Source organism: Nomascus leucogenys, chromosome 2 (assembly GCF_006542625.1).
Source record: "Nomascus leucogenys isolate Asia chromosome 2, Asia_NLE_v1, whole genome shotgun sequence".
NCBI lineage: Eukaryota > Metazoa > Chordata > Mammalia > Primates > Hylobatidae > Nomascus > Nomascus leucogenys.
The window spans coordinates 110,397,398-110,416,815 of NC_044382.1; the positions used below are offsets into that span (position 1 = coordinate 110,397,398).

Sequence of the window (19,418 nt, forward strand, 5' to 3'; positions counted from 1 at the left end):
GTCCTTCATTCTGTTTATGTGATGTGTCATATTTATTGATTTCCATATGACAAACTAATTCTTGCATCACTGAAATCCATTCCACTTGATCATGGTATATTATTTTTTGATGTGCTATTGAATTCGGCTAGCTATAATTTTGTTGAGGACTTTTGTATCTGTGTTCATTAGGGATATTGGCTTGTAGCTCCTCTTTACATTCTGTTTTTCTCTGGTTTTGGCATCAGGGTAATACTGGTCTCAGAATAAGTTAGGAAGAATTCTCTCCTCTTCAACTATTTGGAATAGTTTGAAAAGAACTGGTGCTAAGTTCTTCTTTACAAGTTTTATAGAATTCAGCAGTGAAGCCATCCAGCCCTGGGCTTTTGTTTCATGGGAGACTTTTTATTATTGATTCAATCTCATTACATGTTATTTGTCTGACCAAGTTTTCTATTTCTTCCTGGTTCAATCTTGGTAGGTTGTATGTTCCTGGGAATTTATCCATTTTCTCTAGGTTTTTGAATTTGTTGGATGTATTTGTTCGTAAGACTAATAATCCTTTGCTTTTCTGTGGTATCAGCTGTGATGCCTTCTATTTTGTTTCTGATTTCACTTATTTAGGTCTTCTCTCTGTTTTTAAGTCTAGCAAATGGCTTTATTTTATCTTTTCCAAAAACCAATTTTCATTTCATTGATCTTCTGTAGTTTTCTTTTTTAACTCTTGTTTAGTTCTCTTATAGTCTTTATTATTTCTTTCCTTCTACTAATTTTGGGTTTGTTTCTTCTTGCTTTTCCATTTCCTTGAGGTACATCATTAGGCGGTTTATTCGAAATCTATTTTTATGATGTAGGTGTTTATTGGTAAAAAATTCCCTGTTAGCATTGCTTTTGCTGTACCTCATAAGATTTGGTTTATTGTATTTCTACTTTCATGTAATTCCTTCTTAATTTCTTCATTGGCGTATTGGCTGCTCAGGAGCATGATGATTAATTTTCATCTATTTGTACAGTTCCCAAAGTTCCTCATTATTGATTTCTAGTTTTATTTCACTGTAGTCAGAGAATATACCTGATATATTATTAATATTTAAAAGTTTTTTGAGACTTATTTTGTGGCTTCATGTGGTCTACCCTGGAGAATGTTCCATGTGCTGAAAAGAAGAACATGTATCCTGTAGCTACTGGATAAAATGTTCCGTAAATACCTGTTAGGTCAATTTGGTCTATACTGAAGTTTAAGTGCAATATTATTCACTGATTTTCTGCCTAGATGATCTTCCCAGTGCTGGAAGTGGGGCATTAACGTTCCCAACTGTTATTATATTGGAATCCATTTCTTTAACTCTAATAATATTTGATTCATATATGTGCATGCTCTGGTGTTGGGCGCATATTCGATTATAATTGCTATATCTTCTTAGTGAATTTATTTTTGTATTCTTGATGAATTTGTAATTGTAAAATGATATTCTTTGTCTCTTTCTTGTATTTTTTGACTTAGACTATTTTGTCTAAGTATAGCTACTGCCACACGCTTTTGGTTTACAATTACACTAATATCTTTTTTATCCCTTCACTTTCAGTCTAAGTGTGTCTTTACAGTTGAAATGAGTTTCTTCTAGGCAGCATATAATTAGATATATTTTCTTAATCCATTTAGCCTATCTATATTTTTAATTAGGGAATTTAAACTATTTACATTCAAGGTTGTTATCATTGATAGGTGAGGACTTCTGTCATTTTGTTAATTGTTCTCTGATTGTTTTATAGATCCTTTGTTCATTTATTCCTCTCTTGTTCACCTTAGTAGTTTGGCAGTTTTCTGTAGTGATAACATTTGATTTCTTTCTTTTTCTTAAGTATCTGCTCTGCCATTGAGTTTTATGCTGTCTCTTGTGTTCAGAGTGGTGATTATTGTCCTTTTGCTTCCAGATGTAGGACTCCCTAAGCATTTTTTGTAGGGCTGGTCTAGTGATGATGCACTCCCTCAGTTTTTGCTTGCCTCGGAAAGACTTTATTTCACCTTCATTTCTGAAGAATAGCTTTGCTGGATATAGTATTCTTGACAGACAGCTGTGTCCCCCCCACCCCCAGACCCCTGCCTTTGAGCATTCTTAAATATATCATCCAATTCTCTCCTGACCTGTAAGGTTTCTGCTGAGAAATCTTTCTAACGGGAATTCCTCCATATGTGACTTGACGCTCTTCTTTTGTTATTTTTAGAATTATCATTGTCTTTGATTTTTGCCAGTTTGAATATAATATACCTTGAAGAGGACCCCTTTGGGTTGAGTCTATTTGGGAATCACTGAGCTTCCTGTATCTGGATGTCTAATTTCTCACCCGCAACTTGAGAGGTTTTCAGCATTATTTCATTATATGGATTATCTATACCTTTTCCCATTTCTTCTCCTTCTGAAATTCCTAAAATTCAAATATTTGTATACTTAATAGTGCCCATACGTCACATAAGCTTTCTTTATTTTTTTTTCATTTTGTTTGCTGTGTTGTTTGACTGGGTTATTTCAAAAGACCGCTCCTTGAGGTCAGAAATTCTTTCTGTTTGATCTAGTCTATTGTTAAAGCTCTCAACTGTAATTTTTCATTCAACTACACTTGTAATTTCATTCATTTAATTCATCAGTTGCATGATTTCTATTGGGTTATTTTTAATGATATCTATCTCTCTTGAATTTCTCATTCAGATCATGAATTGTTTCCTTGATTTCCTTGTGTTGTTTATCTGAGTTCCCTTGATATCGTACTGAGTTTCTTTAAGACCATTAGCTCAAATTCCTTTTTAGGCATTTCATAGATTTTTATTTTATTTTAGTTCTGTTACTGTATAATTATTGTATTTCTTTCAAAGTGCCATGTTTCCTTGCTTTTTCATGTTTTTGCTTTTCCTTGTTACTATATTGATATCTGCACAGCTGGAGTAACAGTCACTCCTCCAATTTTACTGAGTAGTTTTCACAGGATAAGACATATTCCTATAGATATATCTATGGTGTTGGTTGGGTAGGTATCCCTTGGGTTTGATTCTGGGTGGGCGCAGCAGTGTAGTCTCCATTTGAATACTCTGGCTGTAATCAAAGCCAATGGTATCTGTGAGTTCCTCAGTGGCTTAGGCTGCACTGAACATACTGTCTTCCAAATGCTATGGTAATGAATCTCCTATGTTAGATTAACAGACTGATAAAGAGAAAATTCATATGCAAATAAAGTATTCAATAATTAGATATAGGGCTGTGCATTGTCTAGTTAGCTTTACCTTGCAAAAACATAAGAGAAGGAATTTAAGAGAAACTTATGCTACCAGGAATTAGATCACAAATGAGAAACAATGTTTCCTTTTGTGGACTGTAAGTCAATATAGGATGTAATAAATCACACAGAATGGCAGAGCTCAATCTCTACACCTTGTAGAGATTTGCCTCTATGTCACTTGTGAAAGTTACCCTATGATTCAAGCAATCTAAAGAGAATGCTACTTAAATGGCTATTCCTGTCGTGCAAAGCTGGCATGCCTAGAGCAAGAAATACAGCAGAGGATCAACAAAAATCATTATAATTTATATTTACTGACATTATATGGCAGGAAATAAAAGTAATGCTGCATTTATTTATTGGGAAAACCTATGGCATTACAACTAACTTTTTAATAAGCCTATGTGATACTTTACTTCTAAAGTGGACAAATAATAAGATAAAGTGATACTGAGACAGTTTAGAGAGTAAACTTACCTATATAGAGAGAAGACTTGTGTGTGGGCACAGAATCATCAAGAAAGGCTGTTCCCAGAGTATAAAGAGGAGTTCCTCCTGCCCCCAGCAATAGTTGTCCCAAGATGAAGACATACAAGTGGTTAGAAAGTGAAGAAGTTGAAGACATACAACTGGTGCTATTCCTTGTTGTTACACAAGTGTCTTTGGGGAAAAAAAAATTGTGAATTTATAGAAATTTTGCTAATGATTTAAATTTCTATCACATAAATTAGACTTGCCTGATATAATATAACCTTATTTATTTCTTCCAATCATTTTACTTTGATTTAAACTATTTAAAAATACATCAAAAGAAAAATACACTTTCTTACCCCAGCCTGCCCTCACTTTATGAAGGTAACCCTTATTCACCTTTGTCACTTAGATGGGGGTAACCACTGTTAACAGTTCTTTTCAGTTTTTCAGACATTTATTCACACATTTACATGTTGTATACCCCATTTAATTTTTTTACACAATTATAGTCATAATAAAACATGGTATCTTTATATTCAACAATGTCCAGTTTTCACTTATTATGTCCCGGATGGCTCTGATATTAGCACTTAAAGCTATATTTAAATTTATTTATTGGCACTGTCATAATATTCTACATCATAAATGTCCTGTAATTTTATTGCCTAGTCCAGCACATGTATTTAATAATAAATATTATTAATATTATATTGTATTATACATAGGTTTAGATCATTTTGTTATTTCCATCAGAATGTTACGATGTACATATTTTTTTAAGTTTACCCTGGCACATTTTGGGCAAGGCTATCTATAGGACAGGTTACAAAGAGTGAAACTGCTAGGTCAAAGTGAATAAATATTTATATTTTGATACTGCCAAACCACTTTATCAAAAAGTCATACAAATATGCAATCCCACCAACAATTCATTAACACTTTACATAATAAAACTTAAATGACTACCTATCTCATTGGTTAAAAATATATATATATAATTTTTTAATTTCATTTTTAAAATCAGTGACATTAAGCATTTTTCCATACATTTATTGTCACTTGCATTTTTTTCTGTGAACTAATTTTTCAATTAGTTCAATTTTCCTAGGTTCTGAGTTTGATACATGACTGCTCCTTATTCCATAATTACACAAACAATGGTTTTATCCTAGCATTTTTACTACTTTATTTAGATATAAGATAGGTGGATAAACATATACACACAGAATGGATCACGTGGCTATGTCTATGTAATGTGTGTGTATATGTTGCAAAAAAGGCCTCGGAAGAAAAGTAGGTCAGAGGTCATCTGCAACTCAGGTAAATACATTAAGCCAATTAGCTCAGCCCAGGTGATTGCAGTAAGCCAATTAGATCAGCTCTGGTGAATATAATCAGTCAATTAGCTACCTTGAGAAAGCAGAGGCATCCAGGCAGGCCCCAAGTAGAAAACGTGAATAATACAGGCATACATTGAGAAAGAAAGCAGGGCTGTGAAGTGCTAAGTTAATTCGTATGTTAGTGGGAGAAGACAGAGATCCAGCATTCTACTGCATTAACCAAAAAGCACATCTCTTACTAACTTGACTATTTGGGGGTTTATTTATGGCCGTTTGATCTTGTGTCACTAATCTCTGCAATCCCACTCCAGCACAAATCTCTTGTTATTACTTCAGCTTTCTAAGGTTTAAAGGCATCAATATGTCAACCCAGCTATAACCCATTTTACAGTGTTTCATGAAAAGCTCCATTTAATTGATCCATTTTCGTAATACAGATGGTCCTGTATTATGAAATCTAATACAAACATCCCACAAAAAGCTGACAATGAATAATTCACCTCATTCAAAGTTGAATAATAACCAGAAAAGAAAAACAAATGGCTAGTAAGGGAGAACAGTCTCCAGAAAAATACTGTCATTAATGTAGATTTTAAAATTACTATATTGCCATATTAAAAAAGGAATGGAAACTATTGCCTCTTAAAATCCAGAGCTCAAAACAGGGATTTAATAAGCTCATAGAAATGTGTTGAGGCAGGGCGTGGTGGCTTACACTTGTAATTCCAGCACTTTGGAAGGACAAGGTGGGTGGATCACTTGAGGTCAGGAGTTTGAGACTAGCATGGCCAACATGGTGAAACCCCGTCTCTACTAAAAATACAAAAATTAGCTGAGTGTGGTGGCACACTTCTGTAGTCTCAGCTACTTGGGAGGCTGAGGGCAGGAGAATTGCTGGAACCCAGGAGGAGGAGGTTGCAGTGAGCCACTGCACTCCAGCCTGGGCAGAAAAGCAAGACTCCATCTCGAAAAAAAAAAAAAAAGAAAGAAAGAAATATGCGGTGAAATAGAGAGAAAAGAAAAAAACACAAACATGGGCTAAAATAACTCAGTATCATGTTTTGTTCTATAAAACATAAAAGAACAAAACTATCAGAAATGGAGGTCACCCTGGAATGGTCAAAAAAGAATAGAGACTGTGAGAATTATGACAGAGAGAATAGACTTGAGAAATATGAACAAAATTAAATAAAGGAAAAATAAGACACCAAGACTTAAAAGGTTACAGAGAAAATTACAGATATAGAATTCAGGCAAATGCAATCAAACATATGCATAGTCAACCAAAATAGAAAAATAAGTATGTTTAAAGGTAAAATTATGGAAAATTTTCTGTAATAAAAATTGATCTATGATTTAAAAAGATATAGAGCATCCCAGGAAAATTTGATGCGGGACTTTCAAAACCAAAATATTCCCTTGTAAAGTTTGTGAATTTTAAAGATGAAAAGACTTCTTTGAACAGCTAAACAAGAAGATAAAGTCACTATGCAGAAGGAAATAAAAAACATAAGCTTACATTCAGACTTCTCTAAAGCAACATTAATCCCATAGAGGCAGTAAAGGGATGCCAAAAAAGTAACCAGTGCAAGATAATGTGACCCTCATATTTTATGCTTAGCCAAATTGTCATTCAAATATAAAGACAAAGAAAAATATTTAAACCTATATTATTTAAACCTATTAAATCTCATAAAATGAACTTGCCCTGAAAAACACTACTAAAGGGTACATTTTAGCCTATAGAAAAATACTTCATTCAGAGATGCCATGTGTACCTCAAGATAATCAGAAGCAAATTGTACTTTTATAATACAGTTTATAAAATAGCTAGATTTACCTATTCAATGAATTTTGTGAGATTATTAGTTGAGGAAACCATTTGAACCTAGAATTTCAACTTCTAATGAAAAATCAAACAATTTCTGACCAAATACAGTTAGCCCTCCATATCCACAGATTCTGTATCTGTGGATTCAACCAACCACAGATGAAAAATATTCAGGGAAGAAAAATAACAATATATCAATAAAAGAAATATAAATAAAAATACACTATAATTATTTACATAGCATTTACACTGCATTAGCTATTATTTGTAATCTAGAGATGATTTAAAGTTTATAGGAGGATGTAAGTTGATTGTATACAAATAACACACCATTTTATAGAAGAGACTTGAGCATGCAGATTTTGTTATCCATGGGGGTCCTGGAACCAATCCCCCATGGATACTACACTTTCAACATTAATTAAAAGGCATGTGATCCTACGATACATCACAAGAGGAAGCTCCTATGTTGTTTATAAATTTAGAGGAACATTGCCAATAAAATTAAGGATTAGAACTTTACCTAATGAACAAAGAAGTGTCCAGTCTTACCCACTAATATTGGCAGGGCTGTGACAAAAAGACAAAAGGAAATCCACATAACATACCAAGCTCAGCCAAATGCTTAACCCCAATCAAAGACCCACAGCCTGCTGCTCTCCAAGCATTTGCCCTAAAGACCTAGAGGCTAAAGGTACCTCTTTTCCCCTGGGCCTATCCTGCTGCCAGGGGTAGGGCAGAATGGACTCTGCTGTGATGTGATTCCACTTCCCCAGCCACACATTTGATGAGATTCCCAGGAGATGTGTATCTATGCATCCTGGAGAGGGGAGTAAAGAAGCTTAGTTTTGAGGGAACCCAGTCTCCCCAGTTACCTGCATCAGGTGCTTTGAGGTGGCTAACTTTAAACAAACACAGTCTCTCTTTCTCCTTTCCCAGGGGTTAGCTGTACTTTTCTTCCCTCAGCCTCACTCCTCATCTCCTAACCTCCTAACCACTGCCCTGAGGAAGGAGAAAGAGCTGCTGCTTTTGTTTATAGTTGACCACCCCGAGTCTAAACGCATCTTCTGGCCTGGGGAATTTAGCTCAATCCTACATTCCTCTCCTATCATCTCTGGTACCACATCTCTGGTTACCACGGCATTTACAGAAAGATGTCATAAGAAAAAAAAAGGCAGCATAATTTTATTAAAATTAAGATTAGGGCACTGACCACAAAAATATTTTCATGGAGCAAATGAGAAATGTGAACACCGAGTTCATCACGAGATGAGGCAATTATTTATATAAATAAATGAAGTAAAAGAAAAGAAATGAAGGAAAGAAAGAGGAGATCAAATCCTGACAGAAAAAAGTAAAAGGAAAAAACTAAAACCCCATAGAAAAGAAGATACAACGGAAAGGGGCACATGGGTTAACTGACTGAGAAAACATAGTTATGGGCATATAGAATACAAATGAGAAAAGTGAGCAAAATTCATGATAAAAAAAGAAGAAATGTTAACATAAGGAGGCCAAAGAAGATCATACATGCACATAGTTGAAGTAGTTGATGTACCTAAGAAAGAAAACTAAAATCATAGAACGAAATACTTAAATATATAATTTAAAGAAATATCACTATACTTTAAAAGTATGTATGTAAATCTCTATAGGTCAACCTGCATAATTGGAGGCCAGGAAACTATGACATGAATGGTCATCACCAGGACATAGCTTAGAGTAGACTTTGAAGAGAGACTCCAAGTCGCAAATGTACTTGGACTATTGAGAATCTTCTTTGTAGAGAACACCAGCAGTATACTGTATATCACGTGTCACAAGCACTTCTAAATAATTTCAGAATGCACAGGCAAACAAAGGCTTTGTATCTTTTCTTCTTGGAGAATAACAAGTGGAATAACCACTTATTTATATGTAACATGATAAAGAATATTAACTTTAAAAATCATCTATCATATATTCAAGTTAGTTTTTTTCTTCATTAATGTCTAACATCTCCCAGAACTACCGCTCTATAAATCACTTTTGAAAAAGACTGGTTAGAAGTATAACAAAAGTGTCAAAAGAAACAAAACAGTCCTAGGTCATTAAAAATATTTAAATTTAGCCCTTATACAAACAGACTTAAATCCTAGAGGGTTACAGTGGCACACAGCCTCTCCAAACCACACCAGTGGGGAGGACACCAGGAAAATGCACACTTGGGACCTCTTTCTTCCCAACATGCAAACTCCTGTTAGCTAACCCAACTACAATCCAGGGCAGAGGAAAGTGCCAGATTGACATAGTCTGTTGGATTTTTCTACTAAAGCACAAAGCAAAAGTGATAAATAGTAAATATTGGCTCTGGAGGGACACAGAATATCCAACACAGCTCCCCCTCCTTCTTTAGCATCCACTTTTATCTTTGTCTGAATTTAAAAATCTGTATGTCTCCCACATAAGAAACCCACAAAAAGCTATCAGCAAAATATCATCATGAGGTAGCATGCATTCAGTTATTCTCCCACCTGAAAGCAACACTGAAGTGTTAGCCCCAGCGGTGGTCTGCATCGAAGGTGGCAGAGGAAAACAAGAACAGGGCGACAATTAACCAGCTCCATAGTTCTCTTTCTATAGTTGGTCAGAGGGCCCAACTGATAAGCATAGCTTCCTTCTATCATGCAGTTCTTGTTCCCTTTACCACTGCCTATACCTTAACTGGTCAGGTATTTTACAGTCTTTTACAAGTCTCCAGCTGTTCTTTCCCTGTTGAGTTACTGAAGTTTTCTTTTAACAAGTACTATTGAGTATGGGAATGTTAAGAGGCACCTAAGTGGATCTTGCAGTCCAAAAATATACTGTTCCTTGCAACTGGAAAGGAACAACTCAATTTTCCCTTGGTAACTAGGATCCATTAGCTCTGTCAATTTAGTGAACTCTCCCTGTTGAATATTTACTATGAAGAGATCAAAAAGGATTAGTGAACAGTTATTGTTAAGCTTTGGATTTAAGGGAATAATGACTGTGTGCCTTGATGGAAACTTGCATCCCTTGGGTACTAGAATTCAACAAGGCAGGGTGTAAGAATTCCATTAAGTGGATTATTAGCTATAGTAGTGAGAGGCACCAATCCATTGCCGCTCCTTAGTTCCCTAGACAGTACCCAACGAACATAGTGGTGAGTTTCTGGGGTTTTATTTTTGCTTAATCTATCCCAGATTTGCAGCTGAATAAGTTAGCAACCCACAAATGCCAAAGGCTGCTTACAAAACAAAAAAAAGAGCCACAAGAAAATTATCATCATTCTAGCCAAAAGATCAAGAAAGAAGCAGCTTGGCAAGGCAGAAAAATTATACAGTAATCATGCTACTCTAGTCAAATACCACAGAGAAAAACTGCAGTCTCACCCACACTCACCCCTGCACTATATGGTGTAACAAGGTGCCCCACCCCCCTTCCAGGGTGGTGTCAGAGAAGGCTGAGAAGGGATCTGGGACTTCTACCCTCATCAGGAGGTAATGATCCCCACCCCTCGTGACAGTGAAATCTACACTGGTAGCCTGGGTTTCCAGCTCTATGTAGCAACAGAAGCGCCCCCACTCCCTCTCTGCTAGTGCAAGAAGAAGCCTAGTGAAGAGTCAGAACTTACACTGTAGTCTAGTTGGAATTAGGCCATACTTCTCCTCTGTGGTGTCAGCAGAAGAGTAGCAAGTCACTCCTACCCTTCCCAGACAGAATGATATCAGTGGAGTTCTAGTGGAGATCCAGGACTGCCACCACCACCCAACAGTAACAAGAAGCCTGTCTTCCTACTAGGTGTCAATTGAGGCCAAGAGGTGAACTTGGACTTCGATGCCACTCGGCAAATAAGACATCACCCACCCCCACCTCAAAGCCATCAGAGCAGTGTCAAGTAGTTAAGACAGAAGATTTAAATAAGAACCAGAGTCTAATAATGTAATACAAAGACTATACTTATATACATGTAATGCAATATCTAGAAAAAAACACTCAAAAAGCTATACAAAGAAATATACTCAAAACACTATAGATAAATCAAAATGGAATTCTAAAAATGTTCAAGCAACTCATATTCAGGAAAGCAAGAAGCAGATAACAGAGAAACAAAAAACAGAACGAACACAAAACAAAATATTAAAAGTACAGGTTTAACCTTTAACATACTAGTATTTACATTACATGTAAATGGTCTGACTATTACAATTAAAGGATATTGACATAATGAATAAAAAAACAACCCAACTATGCCATCTACAAGAAATTCACTTCAAATGCAGGCTGAAATGTAAAGATTGGGGGAAAAAACATATCATCCAAGCATTAATCAAAAGATTGTAGGAGTAGCCATATTAATATCAGTTGAAACCGACTTTAGAGCAAAAAAATTTACTTGACACAGAGAGACATTACATAATGAAAAATAGTCAATTTACCAAGAAGAGTAACATGTTTTCACCATCATAGAGCTGTAAAACATGAAGCAGAAATTTATAGAATGAAAGGAGGAACAGACAAACCCACAATTACAATGAAAGATTTCAAAACCCCTCTCTGAGCAACTGATAGAACAGAAAATTAGCAAGGATATAAACTAACTTATCAACCACATCTACCAACAGGATCTAACCAACATTTTTTAAGCACTCTGCCAAACAATAGCAAAATACATTTTCTTTTGAAATGCCCACAGAACATATGCCAAGGCAGACCACATCCTGCGCCATAGAGTAAACCTTAATAAATTTTTAAAAATTCAAATCCTACCTAGTATGTTTTCTGACTACAATGGAATCTAAGGAAACATCATTAACAAAATGATAACAAAAATATCTCCAAATATCGGAAACTAAACAACATGCTCCCAGACTTTCAAATAATCTATGGGTCAAAAAGGAAGTCTCTAAGGAAATAAAAAAATTCACTGAATTAAGTAAAAATGAAAACACAATATATAAAATTGTGAAATACAACTCAAGCAGTACTGAAAGAAAATTTTATAGCACTAAAATGCATACGTTAGAAAAAATAAAAATAAAATCAGTAATCTAAGCTTCCATGTCAGCCACCTAGAGAAAAATAATAATAAAATAAATTTAAAATAAGAAGAAAGAAAATAAAGGGCAGAAACCAATAAATTGGAAAATAGAAAACTATAGAGAAAAATTAATGAAACTAAAAGTTCATTTTCTGAAAAGATGAATTTAATTGGCTACATCTAGCAAGACTGACAAAGAACAAGAAAAAGTAGACAAATACTGTCAATACCAGGAATCAAGCAAAGGATTTCACAACAGATCCAGCAGACAAAGAAAATATAATAAATAAATACTAGGAACAGTTAGCTTTATCTACATAAATTTGACAACTTAAATGAAATCCATAAAAAGGATAAATTATATCTACTCACCCAAAATGAAGTATAAGGTTGGTGCAGAAGTTAACTGCAGTTTTTGCCGTTAAAAGTAATGACAAGGCCGCGCGCAGTGGCTCACGCCTGTAATCCCAGCACTTTGGGAGGCCGAGGCGGGCGGATCACGAGGTCGGGAGATCCAGACCATCCTGGCTAACACGGTGAAACCCCGTCTCTACTAAAAATACAAAAAATTAGCCGGGCGTGGTTGCAGGCACCTGTAGTCCCAGCTACTCGGGAGGCTGAGGCAGGAGAATGGCCTGAACCCGGGAAGCGGAGCTTGCAGTGAGCCGAGGTCGCGCCACTGCACTGCAGCCTGGGCGACAGAGCGAGACTCAATCTCAAAAAAAAAAAAAAAAAAAAAAAAAAGTAATGACAAAAATCACAATTACTCTTGCACCAACCTAATAGATTTGAATTACTATTAAAGATAACTATTAAGAATATTAACTTTTTTAATTAAGGAACTCCCCAAACAGAAATCTATAGGCTCAAATAGTTTCACTTGCAGAATTCTAACAAACATATAAAGTAAAATCAATTTCAGAAAATAGTGGAGGAGGAACATTTCTCAATTTATTGTATGAAGTTTATAATCCCCTAAAATCCACAAAAACTACAAAGCTAAATAGAGACAGTACATAAAAGAAAATTAAAACTAATATCCCTTTTGAATATAGACACAAAAATGCTTAACAAAATAGTACCAAACAGAATTCACAAATATATCCAAAGAATTGTACACCATTGCCAGGTGAGGTTTATTCTAGGATGCAAGGCTGGCATCAAAAAAATCAAAAAATAAAAAAATGTTAACTACTGTATTAACAGATTGAAGAAGAAAAAAATCGCATGATCATGATCACATAAACAGAAATCACATGAACAATTGATGCAGAACAAGTATTTGGCAACATTCAACAATGATTCCTGATAAAAATTCTCAGAAAAAAAGGAACAGAGTAGAACTTTCTCAACTTGATAAAGAGTATTTATAAAAACAGGCAGCAGTGGTGAAAGACTGAAAGTTTTTTCCCTAATATAGGGAAGAAGGTAAGAACAATCACTCTCACCATTCTTACTCAAAATAGTACTGGAAGTTCTAACCAGTGCAATAAGGCAAAAAAAAAAGAAAAATTAATGTCATACAGAAGGTAAACAAGTAATAAAACTGTTCCTATTTGCAGAAAACATGACTGTCTACACAGAAAACACCAAGGAATCCACAAAATAATATCAAGAACCAATTAATTCAGTAACGTTGCAGAATACACAATAAAACATACAAAAATCTATCATATTTCCACATACTGGCAATGAACATATGGAAACTGAAATTTAAAATACAGTACTATTTACAACCATTCAAAAAAAGCAAAAAGAAATACTTAGATGTTAATCTAACAAAATATATATACATAACTTGTATGCTAAAAATACAAAATACTGATGAAAAAAATTAAAGAAAGTCTAAATAAATGGAGTATAAATCCATATATATTCATGGATTGGAAGACCCAACATAGTAACTGTATCAATTTAATCCCAATTAATATACAGGTTGTATTAGTTCATTTTCACACTGCTATAAAGATACTACCTGAAACTGGGTAATTTATAAAGAAAAAAGTTTAGGCCTCAGGAAACTTACAATCACGGCTGAAGGGGAAGCAGTTACATCTTATATGGTGGCAGGCGAGACAGCATGTGAAGGAAGAACTGTCAAACACTTATAAAACCATCAGCTCTCATGAGAACTCACTCACTATCAGGAGAACAGCATGGGGGAAACCACCCCCATGATCAAATAACCTCCCACCAGGTCCCTCCCTTGACATGTGGGGATTATGGGGATTACAATTTGAGATGAGATTTGAGTGGGGACACAAAACCAAACCATATCAAGGTTTAATACAATTTCCCTCAAAATCCTATTAAGATATTTTGTAGATATTGACAAGATTATTCTAAAATTTATATAGAAATAAAAAGGAATGAGGCAAACCAATATGGAAAAATAACAATGAAGTGAGAGGAATGTCTATAGGATTTCAAGACTTACATAAGTATAATAGTCAAGAATGTGATACTGGTAGAGAGATACATAAATCAATGGAGCAGAGTAGAGATCCCAGAAATATAGCTATACAAATATGCCCAACGGATTTTTGAAAAGCTACAAAAGTAATTCAATTGTCAAAGGACAGACTTTTCAAACGGAGCTAGAGCAAATGGACACTTATAAACAAAAATCAAACTTTAAACCTCACATCTTTTATACAAATTAACTCAAAATATATCACAGACTAAAATGTAAAATAGAAAATTATAAAACTTTTTTTAAAAATAGAAGAAAATCTTAGGGATCAGAGCTAGGCAAAGAGTTTTTAATCTTCACAATAAACGCATAATCTATAAAAGGAAAAAACTGATAAATTCGACTTTTTTAAATTGAAAATTTTCACTCTCTGAAAGACCCTGTTAAGAGGATGAAAAGACATGCTACAGACTGGATGAAAATATTTGCAAACTAGCTTGTGACAAGACCTACTACTCAGAAAACATAAATGTCTCTCAAAACTCAACAGTAAAGAAACAAATATCCAAAGACATGAAAAGACATTTCACCAAAGATGATATGCAGATAGCAAATTCACACAAGCAAAGATGCTCAATTTTATCAGCCATTAGGGAAATACAAATTAAAACACAGCGAGATTTCACTGTACACCTATCAGAATGGCTATACCAAATGCTGGCAAGAATTCAAAAAAACTGAGTCACTCATACATTGCTGATGGGAATACAACGTGATACAGTGAATCTGGAAAACAGTTTGGCAATTTCTCAAAAAACTAAACATAGAATTTTCATATGACCCAGCAGTTTTACTCCTGGGCATCTATTCCAGAAAAATGAAAACTATGTTCACACAAAAATCTGAACACGAATGTTTGTAGCTTTATTTGTAATAACCAAAATCTGGGAAGAAACCAGATGTTCTTTAATAGGCAAATGGTTAAACAAACTATGGTACATCCATACCATGGATTACTAATCAGCAGTAGAAAGAACAGAACAATTGATATATACAACAACATGATGAGTATTCAGATAATTACTCAGACTAAAAAAAGTCAATTCCAAAACATTATATACTGTATAATTACTGAAATATAGTAAAACCTTTAAACATAAAAATGTTCATCATGAGTTAATTTATAATAAAAAACTTTTTATATGTAAAAATTCAGTTCTATGAGAATGTTTAAAATGTAAAACAGAATGCTATGCAAGAAAATGCTCACAGGTTGCAACATATTTTATTAACTGTATTAAAAATAGGCACAGAAAAACAGTAAGACAATACTGAAGCTGTTTTCCTTGAGAAAAGAAAAACAGTGAATTGGGTTTTTTTCTCTTTCCACTTCTTAGTATTACCCAAATTGACTGCATGACCCATAGAACCTCTCTAACCAGAAAAATTAAATGTATTAACAAAAAATATAACAAAGGAGGGTTGGTTAAATAAGTTATTTATAAAATGAAATAATAGAAAACCAAAAAGATTCTGCAGCTCCATCTTTACTAATATAAAATGTGTCCAACACATCTTCCAAGAAAAAGAAGTCAACATTCATAGATTAAAAATCTTGTTTCCTTCAAACAAGGATTTTGAATGTGTTTGTGTGAATGTGATGTAAAGATGTGTGAATGTTAATAAAATTATGTGAGTGTGAATGTGTGCATGAATGTGTGTTAATGACTGTGTAGTGTAGTTTATGTGTGACAATATACGTATGAATGCGTATATACATTTTTAAAAGACTGAACAGTGTTAACAGTGAATAACCAAGGTGTGTTACCATGAAAACTCTTTCTTTCTTTGTTTATTCCATTTTTGTTTGTGTGTTTCTATTTTCTGAACATTTTACAAAGTACATATCATGTTCAAAGTCAAAAAATTCAAGATATTTTCAAAAGGCAACTTGGCTATTTAAAAGGCAATATTTTAATGTGTTATTCTAAGTGGACCCAGTTAAGCTGAGCTACAACAAATGAATTCTTTTCTTATCTCATAACAATATGATCTTAGAAATATATCTAATTAAAACCCTTTCTAATGTACTAGTTCAAAAGTGTTTGGTCAGACTTTGGGGATATGTCAACACCAAGTGACATCCACAAAAAAAAAAAAAGGACTTTATTATTCATTACTACTATTTAATGAGCACTTATCACACACCAGGCACTGCCTTATCACCACATATGTATACTCTTCTATGTGGCATTGATTATTATCAACATAATTTATAGTCAAAGAAACTTATCTCCAGGATCACTATAGTTCTATCACACTGTGTGAGCAAAAACTTAAACTCACTTATTTCTGACTCTCATATCTCTGCTAAAGTGCTGAATACTTTCATTAAATCGGATTAACTAATAGCATTAAAATGAAACAGAAAAAATATATTAAAACACACATTGGCAAATTTGTGCGTTTTTAAGAACAGTGACTAAGAAAATAGAATTTCCTCATTTATTTCCTGCCACAAACCACCAACCTTTCTAAGGAAGCTACAAAAAAAAAAGAAAAAAAAAAAAAAAGACATTGCTTAATCATTACCTTACACACAATATACCTGGTTAGACACAACTACGCCTATGGCCACTTGAATGCCCTATCAGAGCATTTCATTTTATATACGAAGATTTTAAAAAGTCCATGAAAAGAGAATTGCTAACATTTTAACATTAAGAGCCTAATGCCTTGTCCTTCCACGGAAGACAGTAAGAGTAGGTAATGGCAGATAAAGGCAATTTGGGATTCTCTGTCCACATTTTCCATAAACTTGGGCTAAAAAAAATGGAACATTAAAAGAGAATTTTCTTAGAAGCACTGAAGTGAAATCAACATCTTAGCAAGTCATTAAGACAAAAACCAAAAGTAGAATATCAAAGCATTCTGCTACTATTTCTGAATATGCTTCTCATTTTAGCTTCCTTTTCACACTGCAAATTTTTCAGATCCCAAATCTTACTCAAAAAGATTATGGAAAATAATTTTTGCCTCTAACAACATAATTTGTCCTAATTCAGTCGCCAGAGAAAAAAAATGGAGAGAGAAAGAGAAAATTCTCTTTAAATGTTACACTATTTTTTTTAGCCCAAGTTTATGGAAAATGTGGACAGAGAATCCCAAATTGCCTTTATCTGCCATTACCTACTCTTACTGTCTTCTGTGGAAGGACAAGGCATTAGGCTCTTAATATACCTCATCAAAGGACTCCATTCATTAATATATGTGACAACTCAACAAATAGCTCTTAAGGACCTAGTTTATATCGCATGCTGTTCTAGGTGCTGATCATAATAAAGTTTCTAAACTCAACAAGCGCTTTCAAATTCACATAGTTAAACCTAAAGCAGATAGAGCAGATTTTACCAAAGTGTGTTCACTGCCTCACCTACCTAGAGGACGACAAAGTAAGGGGCGAAAGCAGGATGAAGGGGACAAGTTTAACAACGGAGCCTCTTCATCAACTCTACATATCATACCCCTAACTAAAGATTTGCAAAATCCATTTGCTTTATAGTACTGCAGTAAAGACACCTGCTTAGTGTTCTTTTTTTTTTTTCCAAACTCATTCAACCATTGAACACATTTTTAACATATTCCTAATACCTCTAGAAACTGTTCTCTGTAGATAGTACTTTCAGAAATGTTTGGACATGTTTTTCTCTTGCTGAAGGCCATGGATTTTTTAAACCTCTACCTACCAGCAAACTATAGCTTGTAAGGAGAATTGAGTTCGTGCTTAAATTTCATTGACACATTTTTTTCCTACTTATTTTTCTCTGTAAGTTTCCTCTATTTCAGAAGTTTGGTCATTTGCATTTCAACAAAACTGGCTGCATTAGAGCACCTAGCATTTCATGATGATTGTGAAACTCCTATTTTAAAGGAAGACATAAAGCAATAATCTGCAAAGGAAAAGAAACCTTTCTCTCTATATCCACAGTTAAAAGCTTTACAAAGTAATCAGACACTAAAATGGACATGTATGTCCTAAATTAGACTAAGATAACCCGGGCAATTTTTAAAAAATATTGATTGAGTCCTACTCCAAACTTACTGAATCAGGATCTCCAAGAGGCAGTACGGGAATAGCAACTATCCAGGATAATTCATATATATACACACACACACATATATATACACACACATATATATATATACATATATATATATATATATATTTTTTTTTTGAGATGGAGTGTTGTTCTGTGTTGCCCAGGCTGGAGTGCAGTGTCCCGATCTCAGCTCACTGCAACCTCTGCCTCCTGGGGTTCAAGCGATTGTCCTGCCTTAGCTTTTCAAGTAGCTGGGATTACAGGTGCCTGCCACCATGCCCGGCTAATTTTTGTACTTTTAGTAGGGACAGGGTTTCACCATGTTGGCCAGGCTAGTCTCAAACTCCTGGCCTCAAGTAATCCACCCACCTCAGCCTCCCAAAGTGCTGGGATTACAGGTGTGAGCCATTGAGCCTGGCTCAGGGTAATTCGTATTATCTAGGAAGTATGAGAAAGACTGAAAAGCCTCTGATATAAAAAATTGTGATGGTTTTATCTAGAGCATTGACTATTGCTAAAAGGTAGCTCTAGGCCTTTTATTGTATGTATTAAATTTAAAAGTGAATTATTTGTTTATTACACCATTATAGCTTCTAATCTAAAAAAACACCTCTTCTCATTACTCCTTTATTCATTTCAGTTACAAAGAAGTAAAATGTAAGAAAAATAAGTGATTTCCATAAAATAAAAAATAATATCAAAAAAGGAAAAACACTCAGAGGCCAAGCAAAATTAAAGCTTCCTGTATTGAATTTGTGCTTGAAAACCTCTAAGATTCTTTGCCCTAGGTCTTCTCAAATCTAGGCAAGAATTCCATTAAAGAAAAAAATATTCTAAGAAAAAAAGATAAAATAGTAACCAGAAGTAAAGTCCACTTTGAGTCCTACTCTAATCATTTTCCTAGCACAGCTTTTGTAAGTAGTTACCAAGCATAACCGAAGTCCTTTGATGAAGCATTCTCTCTGAA

General features: G+C 34.4%; 1 protein-coding gene across 1 annotated transcript in view; it reads right to left on the minus strand.

Moving 5' to 3' along the window:
- Positions 1–19,418, minus strand: part of SLCO4C1 (solute carrier organic anion transporter family member 4C1) — a 64,854-nt gene that overhangs the window by 34,382 nt on the left and 11,054 nt on the right. The window contains exon 3 of the mRNA XM_003259799.4: positions 3,730–3,912. Within this exon, the coding sequence (XP_003259847.1) occupies positions 3,730–3,912 (183 nt within the window). The remainder of the gene's footprint in view (positions 1–3,729; positions 3,913–19,418) is intronic.